The sequence below is a fragment of the Gadus morhua genome, chromosome 2, assembly GCF_902167405.1.
Source record: "Gadus morhua chromosome 2, gadMor3.0, whole genome shotgun sequence".
NCBI classification, from domain to species: Eukaryota; Metazoa; Chordata; class Actinopteri; order Gadiformes; family Gadidae; genus Gadus; species Gadus morhua.
In genome coordinates this window covers 14,190,727-14,217,133 of record NC_044049.1, presented here as the reverse complement: position 1 = coordinate 14,217,133, position 26,407 = coordinate 14,190,727, and the positions used below count along the sequence as shown (strand labels likewise).

Sequence of the window (26,407 nt, the reverse complement as noted above, 5' to 3'; positions counted from 1 at the left end):
TTTCCGACGGCGACAACAACACGACTATTGTCTCCTTCTACTTTTGGCTCAAGGCCCTGGGAAGAATTCTCGAGCATGAGCAGAATGCAAAACCCGATTCCAATCCGATTAAACGTATACATGCACGATTAATAATCTGACTATGAGAAACCCGATGCTGTCTGATTTTAGTCAGACTAAGGTGTAAACATTGTAAAAAAAAATCTTTGTTGTGTAAATGCACTGACGATCTGTTACCTTTTAGCGGGTCTTCGTCCATTGTATGCCGAGTCTACAGATGGCAGATGATACCGTCCAACCTGTAGCCCCTTTCAAGGAATAGCGCTGCACACAGATACAATGCTACTGTTATGTAGATCAATTTATCTATTCAAAAGTGTTTGCCTCCAGCTTCTCTAAGTAAATATCTAGTAAAATATTCACAACATCCAATTTTGATAGGGAAGCTCTGCAGAGTTTAACCCTTGAGTTCATTAATCGTTTACTGAGCCAAATTTGATCATCTTATTTGCCATCAATGTCCCACATTCCTTTGCAGCATTTTGACAGGTTGTTGCCAGTCTTGCCTTGATGTGACATTGCATGAAGAAAGCGGCGCACAACGAAAGCCCCTGCAATACTCTTCAATGTCTCACATCCTAAGAGCCGCTAAGCCCTGATCTGTCATAGATGCGACCAAGGTGCAGATATATTCATATTTATACCAGATTTAGTAAAACTGTGTATTCTGTGTGCTCAGCAACCTGAGCATAAGCCTAGTGCTCCTTCCCACACAATTGCATTCTCTGTTAACGATTCTCTAATGATTCTGCCTCTTAGTATATATATATATTTGTTAAACTTAAATTAAGATTCAGGACAGGTATTCTGGTATATCAGGTAGAAAAACTTCAGAATATGAAATTCAAAATATTTTATGCTAACCGTTTCCCTGTGCCAAAATGAAAAGGGACTGCTGTTTCAAGTCAATCCATGCTTAGGCTTTGGTTCTAAACTATAAGCCAATGTTTTTAGTTGTTCTCTGGTTACAGGGCAACTGGGTCAACTTTAACAGAAAAATAATAACTTTGCGAACGAGAGGACCACGTGGTCAGTAATGGCAGATGATGGACTTTCTGAAAAAAAAACCTGGCGGTCCGACCTAAGGAACCTTACAGCAGCAGTAGATTTAGGAGTAATCATATAGACTCAGAGGAAGAGCTTCATAGAGTCAGAGTCATGCCAAGGTCAGTGTATCACAATCCATTAATCAATGCATGCTAGGAAGCAAGTGAAAAGGATGATTTGGTACATGCATGAAGTAGGCCAAATAGGAAGAAGTCTGTGTGTGTGTGTTTTTTTTGTGTGTGTGTGTGTGTGTGTGTGTGTGTGTGTGTGTGTGTGTGTGTGTGTGTGTGTGTGTGTGTGTGTGTGTGTGTTTCTGTGTGTGTCTGTGTGCGTGCGGGTGTGAGGGACTGTCATTTTAAGTAGGCCTATCACCTATAATGTGTGAGCTGTTCTCTTGTATCGATTTTGTTTAATTTGCCATATTTAAGCTACCTCAAAAAATATTTCAAATCACAGTATTGACCTATAACACTAACTGTTCTTGTATTGAATTTTGTGTTGATTGTATTTACACTGTGACATAAATCATGTTTGACAAAAAATCCCATTAATTCATACATTAAATAATTGATATATTTATGTGTACAACATGTGTTCAACTAGATCCGAGCATCACGATTATTATTACATAATTATACTACGTTCGAAGAGCAGAGCTCGAGGCGCAACGCGTATACTTTCAGCTGCGACGCAATGATGACGTGTGATGAAGCCGATTTGACTGAGCACACAAATGATGAACGGAAACGCCAGAGCGCGCGCCCTATATTAATCTGCTCCAACCCCAGCATCAGCACTACTCACTGACAAGCGGACCGCAGAGGCACGAGGACGACGGCTACAAATGTTTATCTTAGATATGTTTAGCTACTTTGGAAGAAATATTTTAAACTAAAATTACTTAATCGAAAATATATCTGTGATTATTTTTTTCCTGCAGTTTTCCATGTCCAATGCGCAAGACGATGGCCATCTTTTGGTGTGTTTAGTTGAAATCGTCTGCGACTGTGCGTTCAACTGCGGAGTTTTTATTTGTTTTTTATATTATTTGTGGTGGTTAAATAATTATTTATAACTTTGTTGTTCCCATGCGGTTTTCGGTAGTTCGAACACGATGTCCAAAGCCATCAAATGACTGAGATTTGGATTTTATAGAACGCCTTTTGATTTGGGACGTCAACGACTCGTGGTTGAATTATAGTTGTTTTTCAAATTACAATTTTTGTCAGGATGCTCAATTTAATTGTTGGGATTTTATACCTGGTAAGTGGACGCACGGCGCGCGCCAACGAGGGTGCCACAGGTAGCCGCTTCGTCTGCAACGCAATCCCCCCGGGAGCGGAACCAGGTTGCGGATACGGCCCCACGGGGAACCGCGTTCAAAGCACGAGCCAGGTGGAGGACGAGTTGCGGAACACTATCATCCAGCTCCGTGAGACCATACTGCTACAGAAGGAGACGATCGTCAGCCAGCAGGGCACAATCAAGGAGCTCAACTCCAAGCTTGCGCGCTGCGAATCGTCCGCGGACGACACGTCACAGAGCAGAGCTCGGGGTCAGGGCTCCAGACGTAAGGAGTACGGCAAGAACACGATGGGGGACCTGCCCCGTGACCCCAGCGAGACCATAGACCAGTTGGGCAAGACCATGCAGAGTCTCAAGGGTCGACTGGAGAGCTTGGAGGTGAGATTGCGCGCGCCAATTTGTTAATCATTAACCAAAATATAGGCCATTGTTGAATCTGCGCTACGTTTCTATCTATCGAAAGTTTTTTATCCCCTTTGCCTCTGACTTATCTCATGCTAACAAACTAACAAATATGCACGTTGTCCATGATATGCAGCAGTTAAAACCTCGCGTGGATTTAGCAGGGTCAGTTGGTAAGCTTGTCAGGTTCAATCAACGCTTTGCTGCTGCGAGCTGTTTATAAGGCAACATGCACGCATTGGAAAATATCAACAGACATGGTGTCAAAGGTTCAATAATTTCTGTTTTGCATCAAGATTGGCTGAAAGAAAAAAGTTCTGCACATGCAAGCCTTTTTCACCGCAGCTCATTTAAAATCCTAAAGCGCACACACTAATCTAAGGATTAAAGATAAGGAATTCATTTGCTTACATGTCAATTATTCACTTACAAAATCGTTTTCAACGATTTGCACTCAAATGCAATGCTCTAGTATGTGTTGCATTTGCTCCAGTGAGTTTTAATCTCTAAAGACCAAACATCTTAACTGTTTTTTTGCAGTCTTTTTCACATGCCTCAGTAATCCCATTCATAAAATATTTAGGTCATTACCAGAGGAGAGCTGCTGCTTTGCATAGTACATCCTCACAAATAGGTGTTATCTCACACACATTGGCATTTCACATACACAAACACATGCACAATTATTATTCTCACGTAAACACACACACATATACACACTATATATATATATATATATATATATATATATATATATATATATATATATATATATATATATATTTACATATATATTTATACAACGGGTTGCCTAAATCCAGCGATCTGATTGGTTCATAACTGTTTAATGAGCGTATACATAACTGCTATGGAGTGGCGAAGTCACGCCCCTTCCGGTAGAGCTCATGGGACCCATGAGATCGAAAAATATGAATGGGTGTCAATGGAGAGAAAATAATTATTTTCTGGTCCCAGTCTTTATATGCCCTGGATTACACATATGTTGTTTGTGGATTTAAATGATAATTTTTCATGCAAAGAAAACTAAAAATGTTCGTGAAGAAGTTTGATAATTTTAGGTTTTATGTGAGGCCGCTTTGTGAACTACAGCTCTTCGCTGCTCTCGACGCATATGATATACGCCACCACACCCGCACTTGGAACTCGGCACAGAGATGGCGATCTCTCTGCTCCGCTTCACCACTTTTTTTCAAGGCGATAAAAGCATAGAAAGAGGTGAAAACCACTATAAGTCGAGGCATGTGGAAAGTTTTAGTTATGTGCCATCTCTATGTGCCATCTCTGTGCCGAGTTCCAAGTGCGGGTGTGGTGACGTATATCATATGCGTCGAGAGCAGCGAAGAGCTGTAGTTCACAAAGCGGCCTCACATAAAACCTAAAATTATCAAATTTCTTCACGAAATTTTTTGGTTTTCTTTGCATGAAAAATGATCATTTAAATCCACAAACAACATACGTGTAATCCAGGGCATATAAAGACTGGGACCAGAAAATAATTATTTTCTCTCCATTGACTCCCATTCATATTTTTCGATCTCATAGGTCCCATGAGCCCTACCGGAAAGGGCGTGACTTCGCCACTCCATTACGCCCGATCATTTTGTGAAAGTTTGGATATCACTCCGTGCCTGGAAGTAGAAACAGTTACAAAGTAAAACATATGTTGGATGATGGAGAGGGTGTAAATGTTGCTACTCCGGGAGTGAGCAAGGCGATGGAGAGTCTAACGAAAGCTTAGGCACACGGCGAGTGAACTGCTCCATAGGATAAATTGCCGGCGAACCGCTCTAGCCGAGCCTTCTCTCGGAGGGACGCTAAAGTGTGTTGCATAGCGACCGTCGTGCATTTGGAAGACAGCCAGGAGGGACTACTTTTTGTATTCTTTAATAAAACGGCTACTTTGACTTTCTTGGTTTCTTTTTAAATGTAGTGTGTCTATGACTTTTGTTTTGCCATAATAGTAACCGTTGTATAAAAGCAATAGATCACTTCAGTCAGTGGTATGTGCTCATTATACCACTGTGAAGGGGGTCGCCAGCCCTCCGCTGCGCGTCGGGGCCGGACAACGCCCCTTAACAGTGGTATAATGAGCCATACCACAGCCTGTCGTGATCTATTGCTTAAATATATAGCGTCTGCAAGTTGTGAAATATATATGTAATCTACAACAGACGCTTGTTCTCCTTCTCTGCATGATCAATATTTTTATACTTTTTTATTTTAAACTACTTGGTCACTTTAATCTCACTAATAACGTGTAGTGAACCTTTAAATTCCTCAACAATCTCTCTCCCTCTCATTGTATCTCTCTCCTCTCTATCTTCCACACACATACACTTCTCTCAATCGCGCTCCATCCCTTCCCCTTGCTTCACCCGCAATTATGCATGATTGAATGCCTTAATACCCCGCCCCCCCCCCATCTTGATCAAATCAAGGATGTATTGCAGCTGTCCACTGGAATATGGAAGCCATATTTTCCCATGCCTTATTGATGTCGTCCCCATTGATCTTCATCTGCTTACCATATAACGATTGTTGGAAGGTCGATACTGTGGCATACTACAAACCCAGCCAGCCACGCTCTCTCTCTCTCATTCTCTCTCTCTCTCTCTCTCTCTCTCTCTCTCTCTCTCTCTCTCTCTCTCTCTCTCGATCCATCGGTAAACATCCATTTGGCAGCATTCAGATGGAATTCAGAGTGAAGACCTTGAGGAGTTTGGCTTCGCCAGGCCTACAGATAGGGAGAGAGAGAGAGAGAGAGAGCGAGTGACAGATGGCGTTTGGATCAGTGCCATCTGGATTATTCAGCAAGGTTCCATTGTGTCAGGCGAGATTAATCATCGTCGAGTGTCACACAGTGTTTGAGGTGGCACAAGGTGGAGGTTCAACATATGAAACACCTGAATTGACTTTTGGAAAGTGATGAGTGGACCTGAGTAGAGCGTTTGCGTCAACTAAATCGCCTATGCTCACTCATTGCGCATAGTGTAGCAATCCAGAGCAATATAAATCCTATATTAATAAGGAGTAAAATCCCATCTAGCCAGATGCCATTCAAACCTGCCATGCAGGGTTCTTTTAACGAGCAATCTGACTTGCTTTACACTTTTTCTGTAGGTGCTCCAATTTCGATTTTCTTCCATGATTGCTAAGCCTTACTAGTAAGTCTTGATACGTTTGAACAAAAGTATCTCCTTCAGGACCACATGTATACACTACTCAGCGTAGTGTTGATATGGCGTTATAACTTATAATACAACCTGAGTGGTTTGAAGGAAGGAGGACATTCCATTTAGGAGGAGGGGTATGAAGGTCTAGGTCTCCACGGGGACTGAATGGAACGTGGCCTAAGAGGATCACATGGCTGCTATTGTCAGTGTCTATTCATTCAATCAAAGCTCTCATTTTCTGTCTCTTACACAAACTCACACTATTCAATTATATGCTTATACTTCCTCTCTGTCTGTCTGTTTGTCTGTCAGAAGGTTGTTCTGACTATCTGAATCATTCTTCCATTTTCTATATCTCATCTTCTTCTGCCTGCTTGAGCTATCCATCTGCCTTCCAGTTTGTTTTATATGAATGTACGTACATACTATTCTAGTACGGTGCCTTTCTATCTGGCTGCTTCTGTTCTATAGTTCTACAGGTCTGTGGTTCTGTTATTTTGTTGGTCTACAACCTCCCCTTATGCCTGCTTTGAATGTGCAAATATTGGCGACCGAGAAAGAGGGACTTCCATATCTGTTACAGTCCCATGAATTCAGAGGGGAGAAGCGAGTGAGGGGGGATATCCTTTCTGTTAAATGTTCCGGCTATTACTTTGTCAATTGTTTTGCGAAAAAAAAGTTGTTGTTATTGTTTTGTAAGTAGGAGGGACCAGAGCTGAAAGGATATTCGATAACACACAGCACCCTCTCCCAGCCAAATGTATCTACCTGTTTTTCTGTCCACCTGTCTGTGTATCTGTTATTCGATTGGTCCATCTCCAGTTGCTAACATCCTTTCTCCCCCTTCCTCCTCTCAACCTTGCACCTCCACCTCACCCAGCAGCAGCAACAGCAGCAGCTGCGTCTCCCTGGCAGCAACCTGTCATTGACCAGCGGTGGTGGTGGCGGAGGTGGAGGTGGCGGGGGTCCAGTGGCATCCCTGCCCCCCCTGGCCCCCCTGCCCACAGAGCTGCGAGAGGTGCTCCGCCAGCGGCTGGAGGTGTTAGAAGGCCAGCTGCTGAGAAAAGTGTCTGAGCTGGAGGAGGAGAAGAGTCAGCTCCTGAACGAGACGGCCGGCCACCGCCAGCGCACAGAGAGCATGCTCAGCTCTCTGCTGGAGCGCATCACCGAGCTGGAGAGAAGTAAGGATTCAGATTCAGAACCAGATTATGCTTCTAATTCACTTTCAGATGCAAATTCATCTTGAAATTCAGAGTCAGAATTAGTTTCAGAACCGATTTAAATGCGTTTAAAAAATGTCTGTATAAATCTAAATTACAATTACAATTTCAAATATATTTGCAAGCAACGATAACAAGGTCTTGCTTACTTCAAACCAATGCATCCAATTTTCCAGATAATTTAAATTTGGCATGGGTATACTATGGAATCTCCTCTTAGTAGACATCTTTGACAGCCAAGCCTACATGGTTTTAACGCAAAGTTATAGCTGTTTAAACATCGGGGATATGCATATATTTTACTTTAAATTGTATATACCCGCTGTCTTTGGGCTAATTGCTATGAGTTTAAGACTATATAGTCCCTCAGTCACCTGGTACATGCCAAGTTTGCAGTTTTTATCAACTCCGGCATCAAAGCAGTTTTTTTGTGGGTGTTTGTTTGAGTTGAAGCCATTGCATAAAATCTAAATGGTCTGACCATATGGGTTGCACATTGAAAGTTGTTCATCATGACGAATGGTGCATCTTAGACTTTTCTAATGAAAATGGCAGCCTGTTGAGAATGTTGAACTTATATTGCTTATTATAGCACCACCAATGGTTAATTCTGCCGATCCATTGTATCACATACTCATTTTACTCCAAGCCTACCAATTTATACAACATTTGAGCATGTCCATTTTTAGATATATATATAAAAAATTGAATACTAATGAATGCAATAGGGTTCCTACGGACATATCTGCTGGTAAAATAGGGGCATGTTAAGACACTAATTAGCTGTGTTTTCTATACAAGTGTACAATCCTACACTGTTGACTTTTCAATATTTTTATTTTTTCCATTCTCTCCCTGGGCTACTTTTTTGAGCTACACCTCAGTCTTAAGAAAGCTGAATCTGGTAGCAGCATTTGTAGTTAATTAGTTTTAAGGAAAATTCAAGGGCACGTTAATACTTCAGGGTATCTCTTTGATGTTAGACATCCAAATTAACACTTGAAATGAATTGCCTTCCCCACAGGAACGCCTATTAGGAGTCCCGATAGTCACTGGACACTGCTTCCACCTGCCTTAGGCTCTGTTGTCTCCATGTTTTAATGTTAATGTTTAATGTTTGATTTCACAAAGCTTGAGACAAGACACAAAAGATGCTTACAAATGAGAACTTGTTAATGTTGCCCTTTATTAAACAGTTCAGGCATTGAACACCTATTATGCCAGGCTGCACACATTTCTTAATTCTAGAGCTTGTGTGTTGCTTTGAATCAATGTGAGCAAAAATAAATGGTGAAAAATTGCAACCATGCGGAACAGCAGCAGCTGCTAATGGCTAATGGGTGCTGTCGGTGACAACATGCACAGCCTTTTCCACGGCTGGTACTAGTGCTAAGCTAATACAGTTCAACCATAATGAGGACCACTATCTTATTCTCAGCACAGCCCTGATACTGCTGCTGCTGCTAAGAAACCACTACACTTGAAGGACCCCAAAAAGCTGTTGTTGTAATGGTTACTATGGAGGTTACTATGGAGTCAGGGATAATTCTTTCCTCTTTTGATATATATGCTTGAGGGCATTTGTGTTTGTGTGGACACGTTTGTGTGTGTGTGTGTGTGTGTGTGTGTGTGTGTGTGTGTGTGTGTGTGTGTGTGTGTGTGTGTGTGTGTGTGTGTGTGTGTGTGTGTATCTGTATGTATGGGTGTGTGTGTTTGGGTGTGTGTGTATTTGTGTTTGTGTGTGCTTGTGATTGTGTGTGTGTCTGTGTTGTGTTTTAATGCCTGATATTGCTCCACCTCCTTTCCGATTTTTCTCTTTTTGTACATTTCTTTCCCCCTGGCTAACTCTTCTCCTGCGATCCCTCATTGATTATTTCATCTCAATCACCGCCATCCAGTAGCTTCTACTTCCGTGGGGTATTTTGTGTGGATTAGTGCCAAGCAATTTCTTGACCGCAAGTTTGAAACTGTCATTTATCATTACTGAAATCAATACAGGTTAATCATTTTACTGTCATCCTTGATGTGATTTGTATAGCCCTGGCCACCTGCGCTATCCGCTGTTGGTCAATCACTCTGATCATCAGATCCATCTCTCATTATTGTCGCCTTCCACCTCAGCAGCTGGAAACTTTCAAACTGTACGTTGGACGTCGCCGCAACATCATGTTTATTCAAACAATAGATTAGAATTTGATTAGAGAGATGAATATGAAACAGATAACAGCTTAATTAGGTTCTTTCTTTCTTTCTTTATTATCTTCTACAAACCGTGGGACCTATCTCTTTCCTAAATTTTCACCTAGAGACTCCATTCAAAATTTTTAATGTTCAGAATAGCTTGGAATCGCGTCCTTCTTTTCAGATTTTTTTTATATTTTATACTTTTTAAGAATTGCCCCTTTTAAAATACTATCTTTTTTTTAACATGGGAGTCAATAGGACTCCCATGGCGCTTCACCTGTTTAAGACCTAACTAAATGAATTTTCAACCGTTTATCTTCGTTGCCATTTCGCCGCCATTCAACAAATCTACACAATTGTATTTTCCATAATATCTAAACGGAATTTCGATATCATTTAAACTTTCTTCAGAATGACAGTTTTAGATTCATACCGGCTTTGTTTTTAGCTGTTTTCATTGAAGACGTCTGCCCATTCTGACGCTCCTACTTCCTAAGACATCGTAACTCAATAATCTTTCAACCCTTTACATTCGTTCAAACCATTTAACAAATCTACACACTTGTATCTTCAATAATATCCAAACAGAATTTTGATATCATTTTAACTTTATTCAGAATCACAGTTTTAGTTTCATACCGGTGTGGGTACCAGATTGACTCGGCTGCCAGATCGACTCGGGGTCCTAGATGCGCAATAATGACGCACTTCCTGTAAACGTTGTCTTTTAAATGTGCATGCGCGTTTCATTCATTCCCATGGTACTCCCAAGTATTAACAATCTCCTTTTGTTTTCTAATCTATGAATAATAATCTAATGTACAAATTATTGTTGCCTATACTTGGGTAATATAAAAGAAGAATCGGTTAACTCCATTCACTGAACGGGATCCACTTTATTTCCAGCGCTCCCAAAACAGAGTCAAAACAGTAGGGATGGGCAAAATTATTCTTTTCGGGAATCAGTTCTTCCAGTTCAGTTCACTATAACGATTTGTTAGTTTGTTTAGTTCGTTTTGATTCGTTCGTTACGTCAGATTACGGCTCTGAGCATAATTTAAATGACTTCTAGGCTCTACCCTCCGTGAAAATCCACAAGATATACTATATAGTATAACCAAACGTCAATATGAAGATGAATATTTATACCACTTGCTTACTCTCTATAGGTCATTCATGGTTTTATATTTATAATTGTATTTTACTTTCTTCATTATTCAGGCATTACAGAACTTTTATGGTCATAATTTAAAAATACGAACTGCAGTTTAATTTCTTTGTTTGTTCTTGAATTGACGTAAAATGGAGCAAAGACTCCTGGGATTGGTGCGTTTATCCAATAAACAGAGGGAGGTCAAGTCTATTTTCGGAAATGTAGGGGGATATATGAGTGGCCCCACGTCGAATAGCATGACCCAAGGTACGTCAGACAGAGAAAGCGTGCAAATTCGACGGTACCACCTTATCATTTGTTTACCCAGGGGCCATGGCAACACCATTGCTACCTCTCATTGGCTGAATCTTTGAGAACGTTGTAGACTCAATCAATATAAGGTCGCAGGGAGACGAAGCTCTGTTTGTTTGTATATTTTATTCACGTGACCATATTTTTGTTTCATGTTAAAAAAAAAAAGAATGAAAGAACCAGTTCTCTTGTTTTGGGGAACCAGTTCTTGTCGTTCACCTTCGGGATTCGTTTGTTGTGAACGAATCGGTCGCGACCGACTCATCCCTACGAACTGGGTTACATTATGCATTCATCAGTGCTCTTAGACATGTTTCCAATGGCTTTGTTTGTGCAAAAGAACGGGCTGCGTTCAATGAAATCAAAACCAAAACGGATTGAGGCTTCTTTTTATGTCCATGATTGAGCCCCTTTTATAAACAACCCTTCCGGGTTTTGTCCGTTGGCTTGTGTCGATACGTCAAGTGTCGATACGTCATCTGTAAGCGCAGGACCTCGAGTCGATCTGGCAGCCGAGTCAAGCTGGTACCCACACCGGCTTCGTATTCAGTTGGTCTCATTGATTGGTTGACGCTGGAGCGTGAGGACGTTCAGCAATGTTGCCGGATTGAGAGGTTTTTCCCGCTCTATTGGGCTACTTTTAATCACGCAGCGGCTCGCTATTCTCTTAAACACACACAGACACACACACACACACACACATGCACGCGCGCCCACACACACACACACACACACCAGCAGTGCAGAGCAATACATTTGACCTTTTCATTCAGCTGTCACTTTATTTGTTTCCAACCATTTACATTTTCTTAAATGGTGGGCATGTTTACATTGTTTATTCCATTTAGACTTTTGAACTTTTGTTCAAATCCCTTCACTTCATTTAAGCCATTTGACGTTTCTTTATGCCTTAATCTATGTGGCTTTATTAAAACATATTTCAACCTCACTTAGTACTACAGCACTCATCACATTTCTGCTGGAAATGCATTTTCTAGTTGTAATTGTCATCAATATCGACAAGCATTTTTGTCTTTGTCGAGAGCTCACATAAACCTACAAACAGTATATCACACCAGTATTGACATATTTATTGTTTAATGCATGTCCGCAGCCAACAACGCTTTCAAGTCGCCGGAGGACTTCAAGGTGTCCCTGTCAGTGCGCACCAACTACCTGTTCGGCCGCATCAAAAAGAGCCTGCCAGAGATGTACGCCTTCACCGTGTGCATGTGGCTGAAGTCCAGCGCCAGCCCAGGTATCGGCACCCCATTCTCCTACGGCGTGCCGGGCCAGGCCAATGAGATTGTGCTCATTGAGTGGGGGAACAACCCCATTGAGCTGCTGGTGAACGATAAGGTAGGCGCTAGGGCTGAACGATTAATCAAATTCAAACTGACATCGCAATGTAATAGAACACGATTTTCTTATTGCAAAGGCTTCGATAAAAAGAAAAAATATTATTTTTTACACCATCTAACCAATCAGAGGGTTGGATACGGAAACACAAGGCCAAGTGGGTTCACGTGTGTACAACGCTAGCCTCCACTCACAAGACGAAAGCAGAATTCATAGGGAAAGATATAATCAACACGCTGACCATGGCGGATGTATGGCTTTGGTTAAGACACTGGATAAACAGACCGGACTCAAGGTGTTTTTTTATTGTCTCGGACCTGTCTTGGACAGGTCCGAGACAGGTCCGAGACAGGAGTGTCATTGGACTCATTTCAGGGCAGCCTATTGGTTCCCCCCAAGCTGAATCCTTGGCGGAGGTTTGTGCTCTAGTGAGAGATTTCATAGTATTTGTTTTCCGCTTGTTATTTTACTTTGTGTGTGTACTTTGTGTGTCATTGTGTGTTGTTGTTATGTTCTTGTTCTTGTAGTTGTGTAGTGTTTTTTTCTTAATTGAGCCTGGCAAGATGACTGCGGATGTGTAGGAGTGTGCGAGCAAGCATATGGCTTGATAAACAAAGCCTTCTATAGTGTATGGATAGTAGTAAATAAGGAAAGGAATTTTTTTGATGTTGGGATGCTTCACTGTATCTCAGAGGGACTACACAGTATGGGGATTTAACACAAACCCTACGACACAATCATATTGTTTTGATTTGTGATTTTTTGGCATTGAAATATTATCAGATATTATTATTCATTGCATTATTCATTGATTGATTTTCTTTGGTCATGCTACCATAGATTATTGTAATAATAGTAATAGTACTAGTGGTGGTATTAGTAGTAGTAGTAGTCGCACATTTAGTCGTTTAGAAGATTAGAAGAAGTTTTATTCAAGGTGAGTTACAAGCCTCAAGGCTGAGAACAATCAAAGTAGGGCTGGGCAATTAATCAAATTTCAATCTCGATTTCGATTTAAAAATAATCGTTTGAATAATCCTGATTTCAATCTTAATAATCGTGATTATGTTTTTTCCATAATCGAGCAGCCCTAAATCAAAGTATGGAATCAAACTAAGAGTCCCTACAGATGACCTATTTTAAAAAAAACAAGTGGACAGAGTTTAGAGTAGCCATAAGAGCAAAGTGTTGTAGTAGTAATAGTAGTAGGGCTTTGTAGTAATACTAGTAGTAATAGCAGTAGTAGTAGTAGTAGTAATAGTGGTAGTACAAGTAGGTTTACTTCTCATGCCTCTCGCCCTCCAGAGAGTGAGCTCCTTCCTTCCTTCTCACAATAGTCCTGATTTAATTTCATACGGGTCGCTCATTTGGCCGACCCAACTCCTCTGGCAATACTTAGCAATACAGTGTTAGCAAGGCCTTTTATGATTATTGCATGGAAATGAAAAGCGCAAAGGCATTTAAGACAGCATTTGTCGAGCCGTTTGAATGTTAAAGGCCCACTATGCAACTTCGGGAATTTCTTCGCTTTTTTCTTGGTTTTGGCACGCACATTTCTCTACACAGCGCCCCCTTCAGTTTCGTTGTAGATATTTTACAACACTGTCGTAACAACTCGTTGACGACCCTTCCCCATGCACTTCTACGCGAGCCATGTGCATTTGTTTTCAAAGAAGCCGGCGTATGCGTGGAGCCATGTCCGAAGTAGATGTTCATAAAGTGTAGGCAAGGTTATGCATTTTTAAAATTGTGAATTTGTATTGCAATAAACATAAAGCCATCCTTTTTTATAGTTGACGGGGAGAATTTATATCCTAGATTATAATTGTTTTATCTTATGTTGAACAGAACAATAAGTGAGAGTGTTGGCCAACATAATAATCTAAATAAACAAGAACCTGGATTCGGGGATTCAGTCTGTATCTGGGGGACGAGACAGACGAAAAGCAAAACATCAATGGAAACAAAGGTGTTTATATGGTTGCAACCAACAAGCAAGCTAGAAACATACAGGGCTCACAACAAAACGGTCGAGAAAACAATTTTTACAGGGCTCACAACAAAATGGTTGAGCAAACACATTTGTACAGAGGCTATCAACATCAAGAATACCACGAGGACAAAGTTCACCCAAGGGTACTTTCAATTTCAAAAGCAACACGGCCAAATCGGAGTCTGATTTGCAGTCTTCTTTTTCTTTCAGTTCACGCTATTCCTGAAAAGCTTGCCCAACATTTACTCGTGTCTGGCCTCTCTGTCGGTCAGTCTCCCTTTTCTCTTCTTCTGTTCCTCCGACATTGGGTTTCTCCGTCTCTTTTTAGTCGGCTGATATATGATGAATGTAACAATCCCTTAGTTACTTGTGTTTATATCGAGCCGGTTCCGTGTTTGGGGGTCTGTGCCGTAAAGCAATTCGTTACTTCGCGAGACCCGAGACTCCCGCGAGAGTGAGCGGCGGGTCGCCGGCAGAAACATATTCCTTTTCTCCGCCAAGATGCGCAAGGGGGAGTCGAAACAACGAACAATCGAACAAAAATGTATAATGGAACCATCGCAATGACTCCTAGCCTGTTATATTAAGGTAAATCAAGCCAAAAAAGTTGCATAGTTACCCTTTCACTCGTGTCTGATCTCTTTTCTGGTCCATTCTTCTTTTGTTCCACCGACAGTCGCCTCTTGGGTCCCTTATCAGTCGATTGATCCATGATGAATGCAACAATTGCCTCGCAACTGGCTGTTTATATCTAGCCGGTGCCATGTTTGGGTGTGTGTCTGTGCCGTAAAGCATTTTCGAAACTACAATCTGACTACATTTTCGAGGATACTTCCGCTGCGTCACATCCGGAATGTCCCGGTCCGAGCAGATCAAGTTGCATATGCGCTTTTTCACTGTAGAAGCGACATGGGAAAATGACACACCCACCAATCGACCCAGAAATGGATGCAGAACCATCAGCATAACTCTCAACCTGCATACTTAATGTAATTTTGGCTAAAAAAGTTGCATAGTGGGCCTTTCAATTGTGGATTTCTTATTGTCATTAGATGCCATCGCTCTGTATTACACACATTTCTGTTTGTTACCTAAACAACATTTGTTTGCGTAAACCGGGATTGTAACAATACATATTTCCCTGTTTGTGATGCCAGAAAGTGCTAGTATGGGTGTATCGGACGGGGCTGTTGGTGGAGCATAGTGGCCAATGGAGGGCCAATGAAAAAAAAAAAAAAATTAAATACTTTTTTTTTTTTTTTTTTTTGGGAATCCGTCAGTTGGTATGTTACTGCTGCTGGTCTGTTACGATTCAATAACTTTTCATCCCCCATTCTCCCTTCCATTTCGAAACGTGTTTAGAAAACACGCTTGTTTCATTAAAATTGATTAATTTATTAAGGCCGCCACCAGGGGGCGCCCCCAACACTTTTGCCGCCCTAGGCGATCGCCTAGTTCACCTATGCAAGCCTTCAATAAATAAAATACAATTTATTAACAGTTTACGCTTGTGTTATTTATCATTTATAAATGTAGGCTACTATTACATAGGCCTGCTTTAGGCTATGTAATTGTAGGCCTCATTGTGAGGCTATTTTAGGGCCAATGCAATTTATTTTCGATCGGTAGGCCTTCAAGCATAATTTAAAATAGCCTACCTATCCATGTGTTGAGTCAGTCTTTGGCCTTTTCAGGCCTTTTCAGTCCGATAGTGTAATCCGGCCCCCTGAGATCTCACTTCAAAAAAATCTGGCCCCCTGACCAATTTCACCCTGGCATCCCTGATGTACAGTATATGGGCATGTGCAAGTGAAATGCAAGCATGCATGCGTCGTGTTTATGTGTACACTTTAGGGCTTTGACTTCGAACTTCGTGATTCGAATATAATTCGAATATCAAAAAAAAAAATCAAAATTCGAACGAATATTAGGCAGCCCTTAATATTCGAACCTGTTATGGGCAGGCCAAGAGGGAGAGACGTCGGAGAACCCATGCAGTCTATTCATAATATTGTAATGACCACGGAAGAGGCAGTGAATGAAGTATTGATTAGACAGCGATTTATTAGAAACATAATAAACCGTTGGAACACGCAAGACCGGTAACCATAGCAACACCTGTAAACAAACCTCGCAAAGCCCAATCCAGGGCTGAATCCGAATACTCATACTTATAGTATGCATTTTGTAGTACGCCACAAATATAGCGCGTCCGAATGCTCAGTGTGCATTGTGTAGTACGGAAAACGTTTCCGAATGCGTACTACCGCTACAGTATACAACGGTAGGTCACTACGTTACCAGACTACGAGTCAGCCTTCTCTTCTTCGTTCGTTACTAACGAACGAAGAAGAGATGGCTGACCCGACACTACCAACAGCGGCAAGACGTCGAAAAAAAGAGACATTAAAAAGAGTAAAAAAGTAAAGTAAGTAATTAAGTAAAAAGAGACATTTTTAATTTAATAGCAACGATGACAAGACGGAAAACGGGTAACTTATCAAGGTAATTTTGCCGGCATCTGAGGGGAGACACGTCATCTCCAAACATCCGGTGGAGTTACGGCGGTGTTCGGAAGAGTTCAGAGAAGTTCTACGCATAGCTGTAGACCGTTCTAGGCGTTCTACGCATAGCTGTAGACCGTACTACACTGTCATGTGTAGTACGGTCAAGTAGTAGACACTGAACATAAATAGCGTGTACTAAGTATTCAGATTCAGTCCAGGTATTACTGAAGGCATTTAATGGTCAAAATATTTTTAATAAATATTCGAATATATTCGAATACTAATATTAATAAACAAACAAACTTCGAATATGATTTTTGGCCAAAAGTCAAAGCCCTAGTACACTTGTGCGTGTGGAGGATGGTAGCAATCAATGAACCATGCATGCTCAATATGATAACTGTGTACTGTATGTAGCACATCCATGCGTTACATTTATTCATGCTATTACAAGGTTCCCCTGGGCACATCATCTCCGCTGTGTGTACCATTTATAACAATGCTTATATTAATCACCATGCAAAGTAATAATGATAAAAGACTGCAAAGACTGTATTCTGCTACCATAGAGAGTACTGCAGTATAGACTAGTATAGTCTGACTTTGTCCAAAAGGTTATGTGTCCATGGTGGTAAAATGATTTTCAACACGTGTCTGTCCTGATTTGAATACAGTTATACCAATGGTAAAGGGTACATTTTATTTGTGAATTGTTTTAAACATGGTAATCAGTCCTATATAATCTTCAACATTGTCATATGATATTGTATCAGTGTTACTGAAATAGAGTGAAATTCTATGTTTTAACCAGTTTCCACCAACCAAATTTGGCACATTACACCCTGCTCCGAACATAGGTAATGCTGTTTTCATGACACCAAGTGCCCCTGTTATCCTCCTCCTCTTCGTGGATGTGTCAAGCTTTGTCTGGGCATTAGTAATGTTGATGGCAGCGTCCGAGAGAGGCTTAAACCCGGACATTTATAGTATTACGCCACTTGTTCAGGGCAACAGTTGATTTTGATGTTGGTGTCCATGAGAGAGTTAGGTTTCTAGTACCCTTAATTATAACTTTATGGTGTATGGCACACATCATAAGGCTCATTATAACGCTCATAAACAACAACGTATTATAGTAGGTGGTGTGTGTCGTAACTATGGGAATAACACGTCCCCTCTCCATCCTAGTACTCTCAGCCCAAATTTTCTTTTATCTCATAGTTTGTCATAAACGTGATTGTTTTTTATCTGGAACAGTAATTTAGAAGATTGATTAGCAGCTTATAACAAGAATGTTGAAGATGTGTCATTAAACAGCAGGTAAGGATGGGGCATCTTGTCCTACTCCAGGTTTTCTGCTGTCATTCGTGTTCAAAATCTAAACCTTTCTGTCAGAAGTAAATCAAACTCTAATCTCACAAATCAGACTTAATTCTTGTCCAATCACGTTGCTGGAGGCAGGTATCTGTAAGCATGTAAATGGCGAACACAAACACGGACCAGCCATAGTTAACTGTCAAACAGTGTTGTAAGGTTTCATATATAAAAAAAACATGTATCCCGCGTGTAGACTTGCCCCATCACCAGCTCACGCAAATGAGAATATCTTGATAACGAAAGAGGAAACAATGCATAACTCCGACCCTTTCTGTTTTGTTCTGTGCCGCACCCCCTCTGCTAATTCTGCTATAACTTAGTAGGACTACTGGATACGACATCAGCCAAACCCTCACCACTATATCCTACCACCATTCAGATTAGACTTCGCAGTGACGTTTAATGGCAAGACCTTCATGTCTTCTGAGCTGAACCAATGATCGATGGGATTTCATTTGTAAAGGTTTGCAACTTGTTGAAGAAGGACTAACTTCAACACTGTGTTCCCTGGCAACCACTCAATGTGACCCGCCGAGCTTTTATAAATTGCACATTTGGTCCGACGTGTTGCACATTTTCTGTATTTTGTTTTCAACGTGACAAGTAAATCCACGAGGATTAGTAGTCTATACAAAATTCATATGGTGAATGAGGTAGCAGCACCATACTGGGTGTGTTAGGCTTGGAACGAACCACGGTGAGGCAGGGATCAGTTGTGTATCCACGGCTTTTTGTCTTCCATGAATACTAAGCAACAATCAACAACGCAAGCAATCGTCTAACCTTTCTATTGAAATGCTCTACACAGCGTACTGCACTGTAAAAACGAAAACTTAAAATTGTTGGTCTCATTATGATTTCTGAGTAAAATGAATATAAAACATTAAGTATTCATGTCAACTGTGCAATGCAATTTAGTCCAACCAACAATGTTGAGTGTTGGGTCAAGAGTTGGGCTCACTGTAGTCTCTTTGTTAGCAAGACACACGGGTTTAAGTCAGACTCTGTCTGAGGCTGGGCCAACTACGGTGCACATGCGCATTTCGACACTACCCTCCGGGGAGTCTGGGTATTCGTGATGCCGGTTGGGAAAAAGGGGTTTATTGCCTTTTGTCAATTTGTTTCTGTTAGGTTAATTTGGGTTAACGGGTTTGGGGTCTTTATTGTTTGTGTGTTGTTTATTGTGCGTAGTGTTGCCGCCACCGTTACCGAGACTTGCATGTCCGTTGGTTGGGTGTGCGGTGCGCTGTGTGTTGCGGGTGTGTGTTAAATAAAGGCAGCTCTCGGATCGTGCGGTGTATGAGGCACGAGAGTTGCGTCACCGTTTAACCTGGGCTCCCGTCTCGTGCAGGGAGTCATTGACAGTCGTTTGACATTATGGTCAAACAAGTTTGACCATAATGTCAAACTTGTTCTGCACTTTGGTTTGCTGCATTTAGACAGCGATTCTCTGCTGCTGAACTAGCTACATGTTGCTTGTTCTATTGCTGTCTGGCATTCAGAAATTTAAAAGGGAAGTTTCAAATTATTAATTTTAATAAAGTGAATTTAAAACTCGTTTTGCATTCTTTGAAATGTTTTTTTTTTTAAATAATATTACAATTAATTTGAAATATTAAGTTAACACCCCTGACTTATTTTTTTGAGTTTGTAAAATATACAAATCTTAGTTGGTATAACTAACTTTCAAGTTTGTCTAAAGAAGAAAATTACCTTTTTGATGGGCTCAAAACTCAAAAATTGATTGCAGTAAGTTGCCTTGCAATTTTGAGTTTGCTCAACTTTTTATTTTTTACAGTGTGTCAATGTTTTCGAGTTTGACCATAATGTTTGAAACCAATTACAACAATCGATTCTGAATGAGTCTTTCTCTATGAAATCGAATGCTTGTCCATAACATATGAACCCTGGTTATTTCTGAGATCCTCAGATTTAATTTAATCCTTAAATGTTCCTTTGAATGTGAAACCACTTCCACAGATGCTGTTGGACCCAATAGATGTGATTTGAAATAACTGCAAATATAAGAATATATCATTATCTTGAGGACAAAATTAACCGTTCATGAGCCACAGAGTAGTCACATATCCATTTTTTGCGCCTTCCCAACTGTGGACGATGCCTTCGTCGCAAACACGTGTGATGATGAGGGATCCGACAGTCTGTCTTTTGATCAGCAGACAAAGCAGAGCTCTACCACCAAAGGCTCCTTTGAGAAGCGGTTTGCTACCTACTGCTCGGAAGGCTGTCCATTATGCATGGTGGCTGATGACGATCACCATCAAAGTATTATTTAAAATAGTGTGTGGCCCATGTGCCTCGTCAGAGGGAGAATTCTGCGCAGGACGAGCCATCTTTCTTTGACACACCTGTCAGATTGCCATCCCACGTCGCATATTTCATTTATTACAGGCAAAGTATCTGATAAATGCATTAATACCAACAGCACACACACACACACACCTGTTCCTACTCTCTCTTTTATAACCCACCTTTCTATTGTCCGGTGTGTAGGTGGCCCAGCTGCCTCTGTCTGTAAGCGATGGCCGCTGGCATCACATCTGCATCACCTGGACAACCAGGGATGGCTTCTGGGAAGCCTACCAGGATGGAGAGCGGCTGGGCACAGGGGACAACCTGGCCCCCTGGCACCCAATTAAGCCTGGAGGAGTCATCATCCTGGGCCAGGAGCAGGTGAGACCAGGAGGGGGAGGGGGAGAGGAGAGGTACGGGAATAGAGGCTGAATGGTAAGTGTGTGGTTTTTTTGTGTGTGTGTGTGCGTGTGTTTATGTGTGCGTGTGTGTGTGTGTGTGTGTGTGTGCACGCGCGCGCGTGTGTGTGTGTGCGCGTTTATGTGTGTGTGTGTGTGTGTGTGTGTGTGTGTGTGTGTGTGTGTGTGTGTGTGTGTGTGCGTGCCTGTCTCTTCCAGCCTGTGTCTGTGTCAGTGTGTGATTTCATGTCTGTGTCTACTCCAGTGTGTGTGTGTGTGTGTGTGTGTGTGTGTGTGTGTGTGTGTGTGTGTGTTTTTTCCAGTGTGTGTCTTCGTCAGTGTGTGTGTCTGTGTTCCGTTCTGTGTGTCCCCCCTTGGGCCAGGGGTACAGAACAGGCGTCAAGAGCAGCAGAATCATTAGGGGCTTACTCTAGCATCTGCCCAATCAGCGACACGTCATTCACCTTCTCCCCCTGGCCGGCACATCTTATGCAAAACACATCATAACCATAACTACATTTCCCTCTCCAGTGTGTACGTGTGCTTGTGTGTGTGTGTGTCTGTGTTCATGCTTGTGTGTGTGAGTGTGTCCATGCTTTTGTGTGTCTGTGTGTCCAAACCGCAACTAGCACTCACACACCATACTTTAAGGGAATTATACTTATACTTCCCTTATACTAGTATATACACTAGTGGCTCTTAGGGGTTGTGGAATTGCAGCAGCGAAGGTACAGGTGGATGGATAATTGCAGGAGGTGGCAGGTAACGCAGAGCAGGAGTCACGATTTATGTGGAAAGATTCACAGGAGGAATTGATCTGATTTGCTGCAGTGAGGAAAAGAATATAGAGATATGATGGGGATGTTGAAAGATTGATGTCTAATGTTGTCTTCACATTCGTCTATCTTTGCCTCTACCTCTATGCCCATCTATCTCTATCTCTATCTCTGTCTGTCTGTTTCTATTTATTTTTGCCCCCCTCTCTCCCTCTCTATTATCTCCCTTACTTTCTCTCTGTTGCTCTTTGCCCCTCTCTCTTGCTCTCACACTCTCTGTCTGCCTCTGTTTCCTGTTTCTCTCTCTCTATTGCTTGGCTGCATGTGTCTCTATCTCGCTCTTTCCTCTTCGATCTCCTCCCATATTCTCTCATCCCCTACCTGCCTCCCCTCCAACTGCCTCCCCCCCCTCTGTCAACCTCCCCTCCTGCATCCCTCCACCTCTTCTCAACCTTCCCCTTCCCCTTCCCGCCAGGACATTGTGGGCGGTCGCTTCGATGCCACCCAGGCGTTCGTGGGCGAGATGAGTCAGTTCAACATGTGGGACCGGGTGCTGCGCCCCGGGGACATCATCGGCATGGCCAATTGCTCGGCCTACATGCCCGGCAACGTCATCCCCTGGGTGGACACCAATGTTGAAGTGATGGGCGGTGCCACCAAAGCACCCCTTGAGATCTGCGAGGAGCGTGCATTCGATTCCTAAAAGAGGAGGGTGATCATGATGATGATGACGATGGTGTAAAGGTACTGTGAGATGAAGTGGAACGGAAGCTCCATTGAAAAAGAGTGAGGCCCTTTAATAAAAAAGGGGGTTTTGTGTAGGGTGACACAGAGCTGTGAAAGCAGGGTCACGTGGTTTGGCTCGGCTGGGTCTAGGCGCACACCGTTTTCGGTCGATAGAATCCTATATTTTTTTGTGTGCAAAATATCCAAACCCACCAGGACTACGCTCCACTACTGGGGCCACTATGAAGTCATGTGATCTTGCCTTTCCGTGTTTCACTACCTGTTTTGGATGAGATTACATTTTAGAAAATTAGAAGGGAAAGCTGAAACCCCAACTTCCCATCCGCTTTCATCCATCCTCTGACGAACTGTGTATGTAGTAACTATGCAGTCTCAAAGTTTGGATTTATCCACTGTGACTATTGGCTCCACACACACGTTTACCTTGCTTGGTGAGATTGATTGGGAGGGGATATCCTAGATGATTTGTAGGGGGATGACAAATAAGGACGCCTGTTATTGATATTCAAATGTCACTTTATGCATGTGTAGCCTGGGTTGGATAAAAATATGTTTTCAAAAACGGCAGCGCATGTTGTCTGTGAATACGCACAAGCATTTTGTGTGCTTGAAATTATGTAAGTGTGTGTGTGTGTGTGGGTGTGTGTTTCTGTGTGTCTGCACACACATGTTGGAGTAAGTGCGTGGGAATAAATGTTAGTTTTTTTGTGACAGAGAGAGAGAGAGAGAGAGAGAGAGAGAGAGAGAGAGAGAGAGAGCGCGAGAGACAGAGCGAGAGAGCGCGAGAGAGAGAGAGAGCGAGAGAGAGAGAGAATGACATGCGTATAAGCCTCGTTGCTGACGTATCTCGTGAGGGAACAACATCACCATCCTAACTCCCTGATTCTAGATCAGCTGTTCGTCCCGAACCAGATTTTGAAGAGAGACTAGAGACGCCTAGCTCAGGTAAAATAATCAAATAAATAAATTACAAAAACAATTTAATAAGTTGTGGCTCAGGACGTTCAGCAGAGCCTGGAAGCAACCAAGGCAAGTGTCCAGACAGAGGTGGGCGGAGTCGGTCTGGGCCCTGGCGGAACACCCCTTTAATTCCCTCCTCTAACAAATAATTAATTTGATGTGAGTCAGCATGACTGGGAGCTGATATTCATCAAGGACGACAGTGTGTTCTTCTTGTGTAAGTGCAGGCGCGCGCAAAACAAAAGCCAACAGAACGGGCCGATGATGACAAAGGCTTTACAAAAGTTTCATTTTTGTATATTTGTTTGGGTTGTATGGACACCAGGGAAGTCATTCCATGTCGTTGTGACTTCTGTCTTGAAGGAAGGTGGCCTTTCACAGCATGGATATGAGATGACTGAACAAGGAAAACTATCTAAAGAACAACAAGACATGGAATCAATGAGGGTTGGGTTGATCGAACAGCGCAACGCAAGTGGTGGTGTTTTGTCAGACGGTTTACTTTATTCTTTGAATGTTGTGTATTGATGTTGCTTCTTCTGCCGCCCATTTTCCATTCATAGTATAACTTTGTTGACACCAAAATGCCTGGTAGGGAATCATGAGATTAAGGGACATTTAAAAACATTGAGACAGTGATGAATAGTACAGATGGCTATCATTAAAGTATAATTCCTGCGAAAATTTAACCCAGGGTGTATTTTTCGTTGATAATTGAGTATAGAGCTTGACCGCAAATGCCCGGAGCAATGAAACAGCCCAAATGGCTTCCACGTTATAAACGTAAATAATATAATAGAGGCACCAAAAGTTTTTAAAACAGCCAATTATCACCGGTAAGGCACAGACTTGAAAAAGTATTTTTTAATAAATTCCTGGTACGTTCCCTAAGTTGTTGATGATTCGTTTTATGTGTAGGGACCCTAGTCATGCTACTGCAGAGGTTTTGAGCTATTATGAGCAATATTAGTGGTTAAAAAAATGCAGATTTGGAAGCGTTCGCAATGCCCCTAGCCAATAACATGGATCCATTTGGGCTGTTACATTGCTCCGGGCATTCGCGGGCAAGCTCTATGCTCGATTTCAACGAAAGTGTCTGAAGGGCTTTTTTTATGGGGCTTCATGCCGAAAAAGACCCTGGGGTCAATTTTTTCGCCGGAATGACACTTTAAGAAAAAACAAGATTGAATGCGAGTGACAAATGGACAGCAGTGAATGTTATGGAAAAGGGTGTTCACTCAGTTTAAGTCTTGTAACCTTTTAAAAGCATCACACCTCACCACCATTAGTCCTTTTCGGGATCTAATTGTTTGAAAATGTAAAACTGGACACTTGCTTTTTCCTCGCAAATTCTTAATAATTGCTTTCTGCTCATTCTGCTTATTATAGCAAGGCCGTACAAAAAAAATGGAAAATGCAGATGAATTCGGCAGCAATGCTTTGTCAAAACGGTGAAATGCCTTTGTTTCTCCTGAGCACCAAATGTGCATTTGGTTTAGTTGGAAGACTCAAAACATGTTGCTACTTTACTAATCAAAGCATTGCTGGCAGCATTGAGTAAATAATGAAAACAAAACCTTAGAAACCTGTATCATCCTCGCTATATAAATGCTACCTGTTCCTGTTTATTTGCATTATGTTTCGCCTTGTAGCCAAATGTCCTTTTTTTTTACCCAATTAAAGTTTCATGAAGGCAAGAGGTGTGTGTGTGTATATTTCTGTGTAACATTCTGGGTTATACTATAATAGACAGACATTTGTAGGAGGTGAGGAAGCAGCTTTTCTCGACTTTTTGTAAAATATCAGTGACTGTGTTTGATGAAGGCCTCTGAGGATTTAGTGCAATTCTTGACAATTTATCTGGCTTTCTTTTTGGAGTGTGGATTATTAAAAATTTTGCACTGTTTTAATTGTCAGAGCCATTTTGAAACTCATGTAGTTTATACAATGGGCCTTGCACAAAATGGCATGGTTCAAGGTTAAGTAAAAAATCCCTTCAATACCACTGCATAGGACAGAGAGCGTGCCCTTGTTCGGGCAGTGTTTTGGCAGTGGTAGGAAACACAGCCTCATGGGCTGGCAGGCCTCCAGGTGGGCATTTTTTTTAATCCGCCCATGAGGATTATGGTGCTGGTGTGATGTAGGCCACTCTGCCTCTGTGCTTGGCATTCTCTTTCATGCTGTAATGAATTCTATGTTGGTTTTTACCGTACATACAGCTTACGTATGCAGTAACAAATCCGGATGTTCAATGTCTGGGAATTCTAGTAAAAAATGTATCTCTTCTGCCTTCTCATCACCTGGTGTGGGGGCCTTAAAAAATGTAAGATGTGTGAAATCTAGGGTTGGCTGTGAAAAGTAAAAAATAATGGGAAAAGGGTGTTTTGATTCTCGATGACGTGGATGACGATTATGATTCCTCTCAAGGATTCTTGCAGAATGCTTCCTCCTTGCTGAAAGCTGTTCACTCACTAATTGCTACCTTTTTCCCTCTCTTGGTCGGTTGCAAATAGACACTTTGTGAAACGTGCTCCTCTAAGACATTACCTTGCAAGGAGAGTGGTACAGCACTAATGAAATGGAACTGAGTGGGGAAGCGAGAGTGACATTGATGTGTGTGTGTGTGTGTGTGTGTGTGTGTGTGTGTGTGTGTGTGTGTGTGTGTGTGTGTGTGTGTGTGTGTGTGAGTGTGTGTGTGCTTGCGTGTGTGTGCATGTGTGCGTGCATGTTTGCGTGTGTGTGTGCACAGAGATAAGCAGGGAATATGTGTTTTAATGGCTGTGTTATATTGCTAGCGTTTTTCATCAGAGATGTCAGACAATTGTTTATGTGTCAGTGTGTAGTCATTATATGTCTTTGTTCACATGCATGACCTCTTTAGCAGGAGGATCAGAGTTGGAGAGAGAGCGAGAAAGAGAGAAACTTGGATATAACAAGCTGTTATCAGTTATTGCATTATCAAGAGATTGGAAAAGCTTGTTTCAGGCAATTTTAGCTCACAATAAGATTGCAGTGATTTAAGGGGGGAAAGATAATGATTGCATTGACTGCAGATTGGACACTGTAACAACGTGTTGGTTGGCGCCTCGGAGAAAATGAG

At 41.9% G+C, this 26,407-nt stretch overlaps 1 protein-coding gene across 3 annotated transcripts; it reads left to right on the top strand.

Annotated features, from left to right (window-relative positions):
- Positions 1–1,867: 1,867 nt before the first annotated feature.
- On the top strand, positions 1,868–25,004 carry nptx2a (neuronal pentraxin 2a). 3 transcript variants are annotated; one of them, XM_030349864.1, is made up of 6 exons: positions 1,870–2,790; positions 6,889–7,189; positions 11,992–12,236; positions 20,628–20,807; positions 22,076–22,344; positions 23,671–25,004. In XM_030349864.1, the coding sequence occupies exons 1-5, from the start codon at positions 2,338–2,340 to the stop codon at positions 22,301–22,303; spliced, it is 1,407 nt and encodes a 468-aa protein (XP_030205724.1). In that variant the 5' UTR covers positions 1,870–2,337; the 3' UTR covers positions 22,304–22,344; positions 23,671–25,004. The 3 variants fall into 3 exon arrangements, with proteins under 3 accessions (XP_030205725.1, XP_030205724.1, XP_030205723.1); XM_030349865.1 differs by having other exon boundaries at positions 1,868–2,790; positions 6,892–7,189; positions 22,076–25,004; XM_030349863.1 differs by having other exon boundaries at positions 22,076–25,004.
- Positions 25,005–26,407: the final 1,403 nt, after the last annotated feature.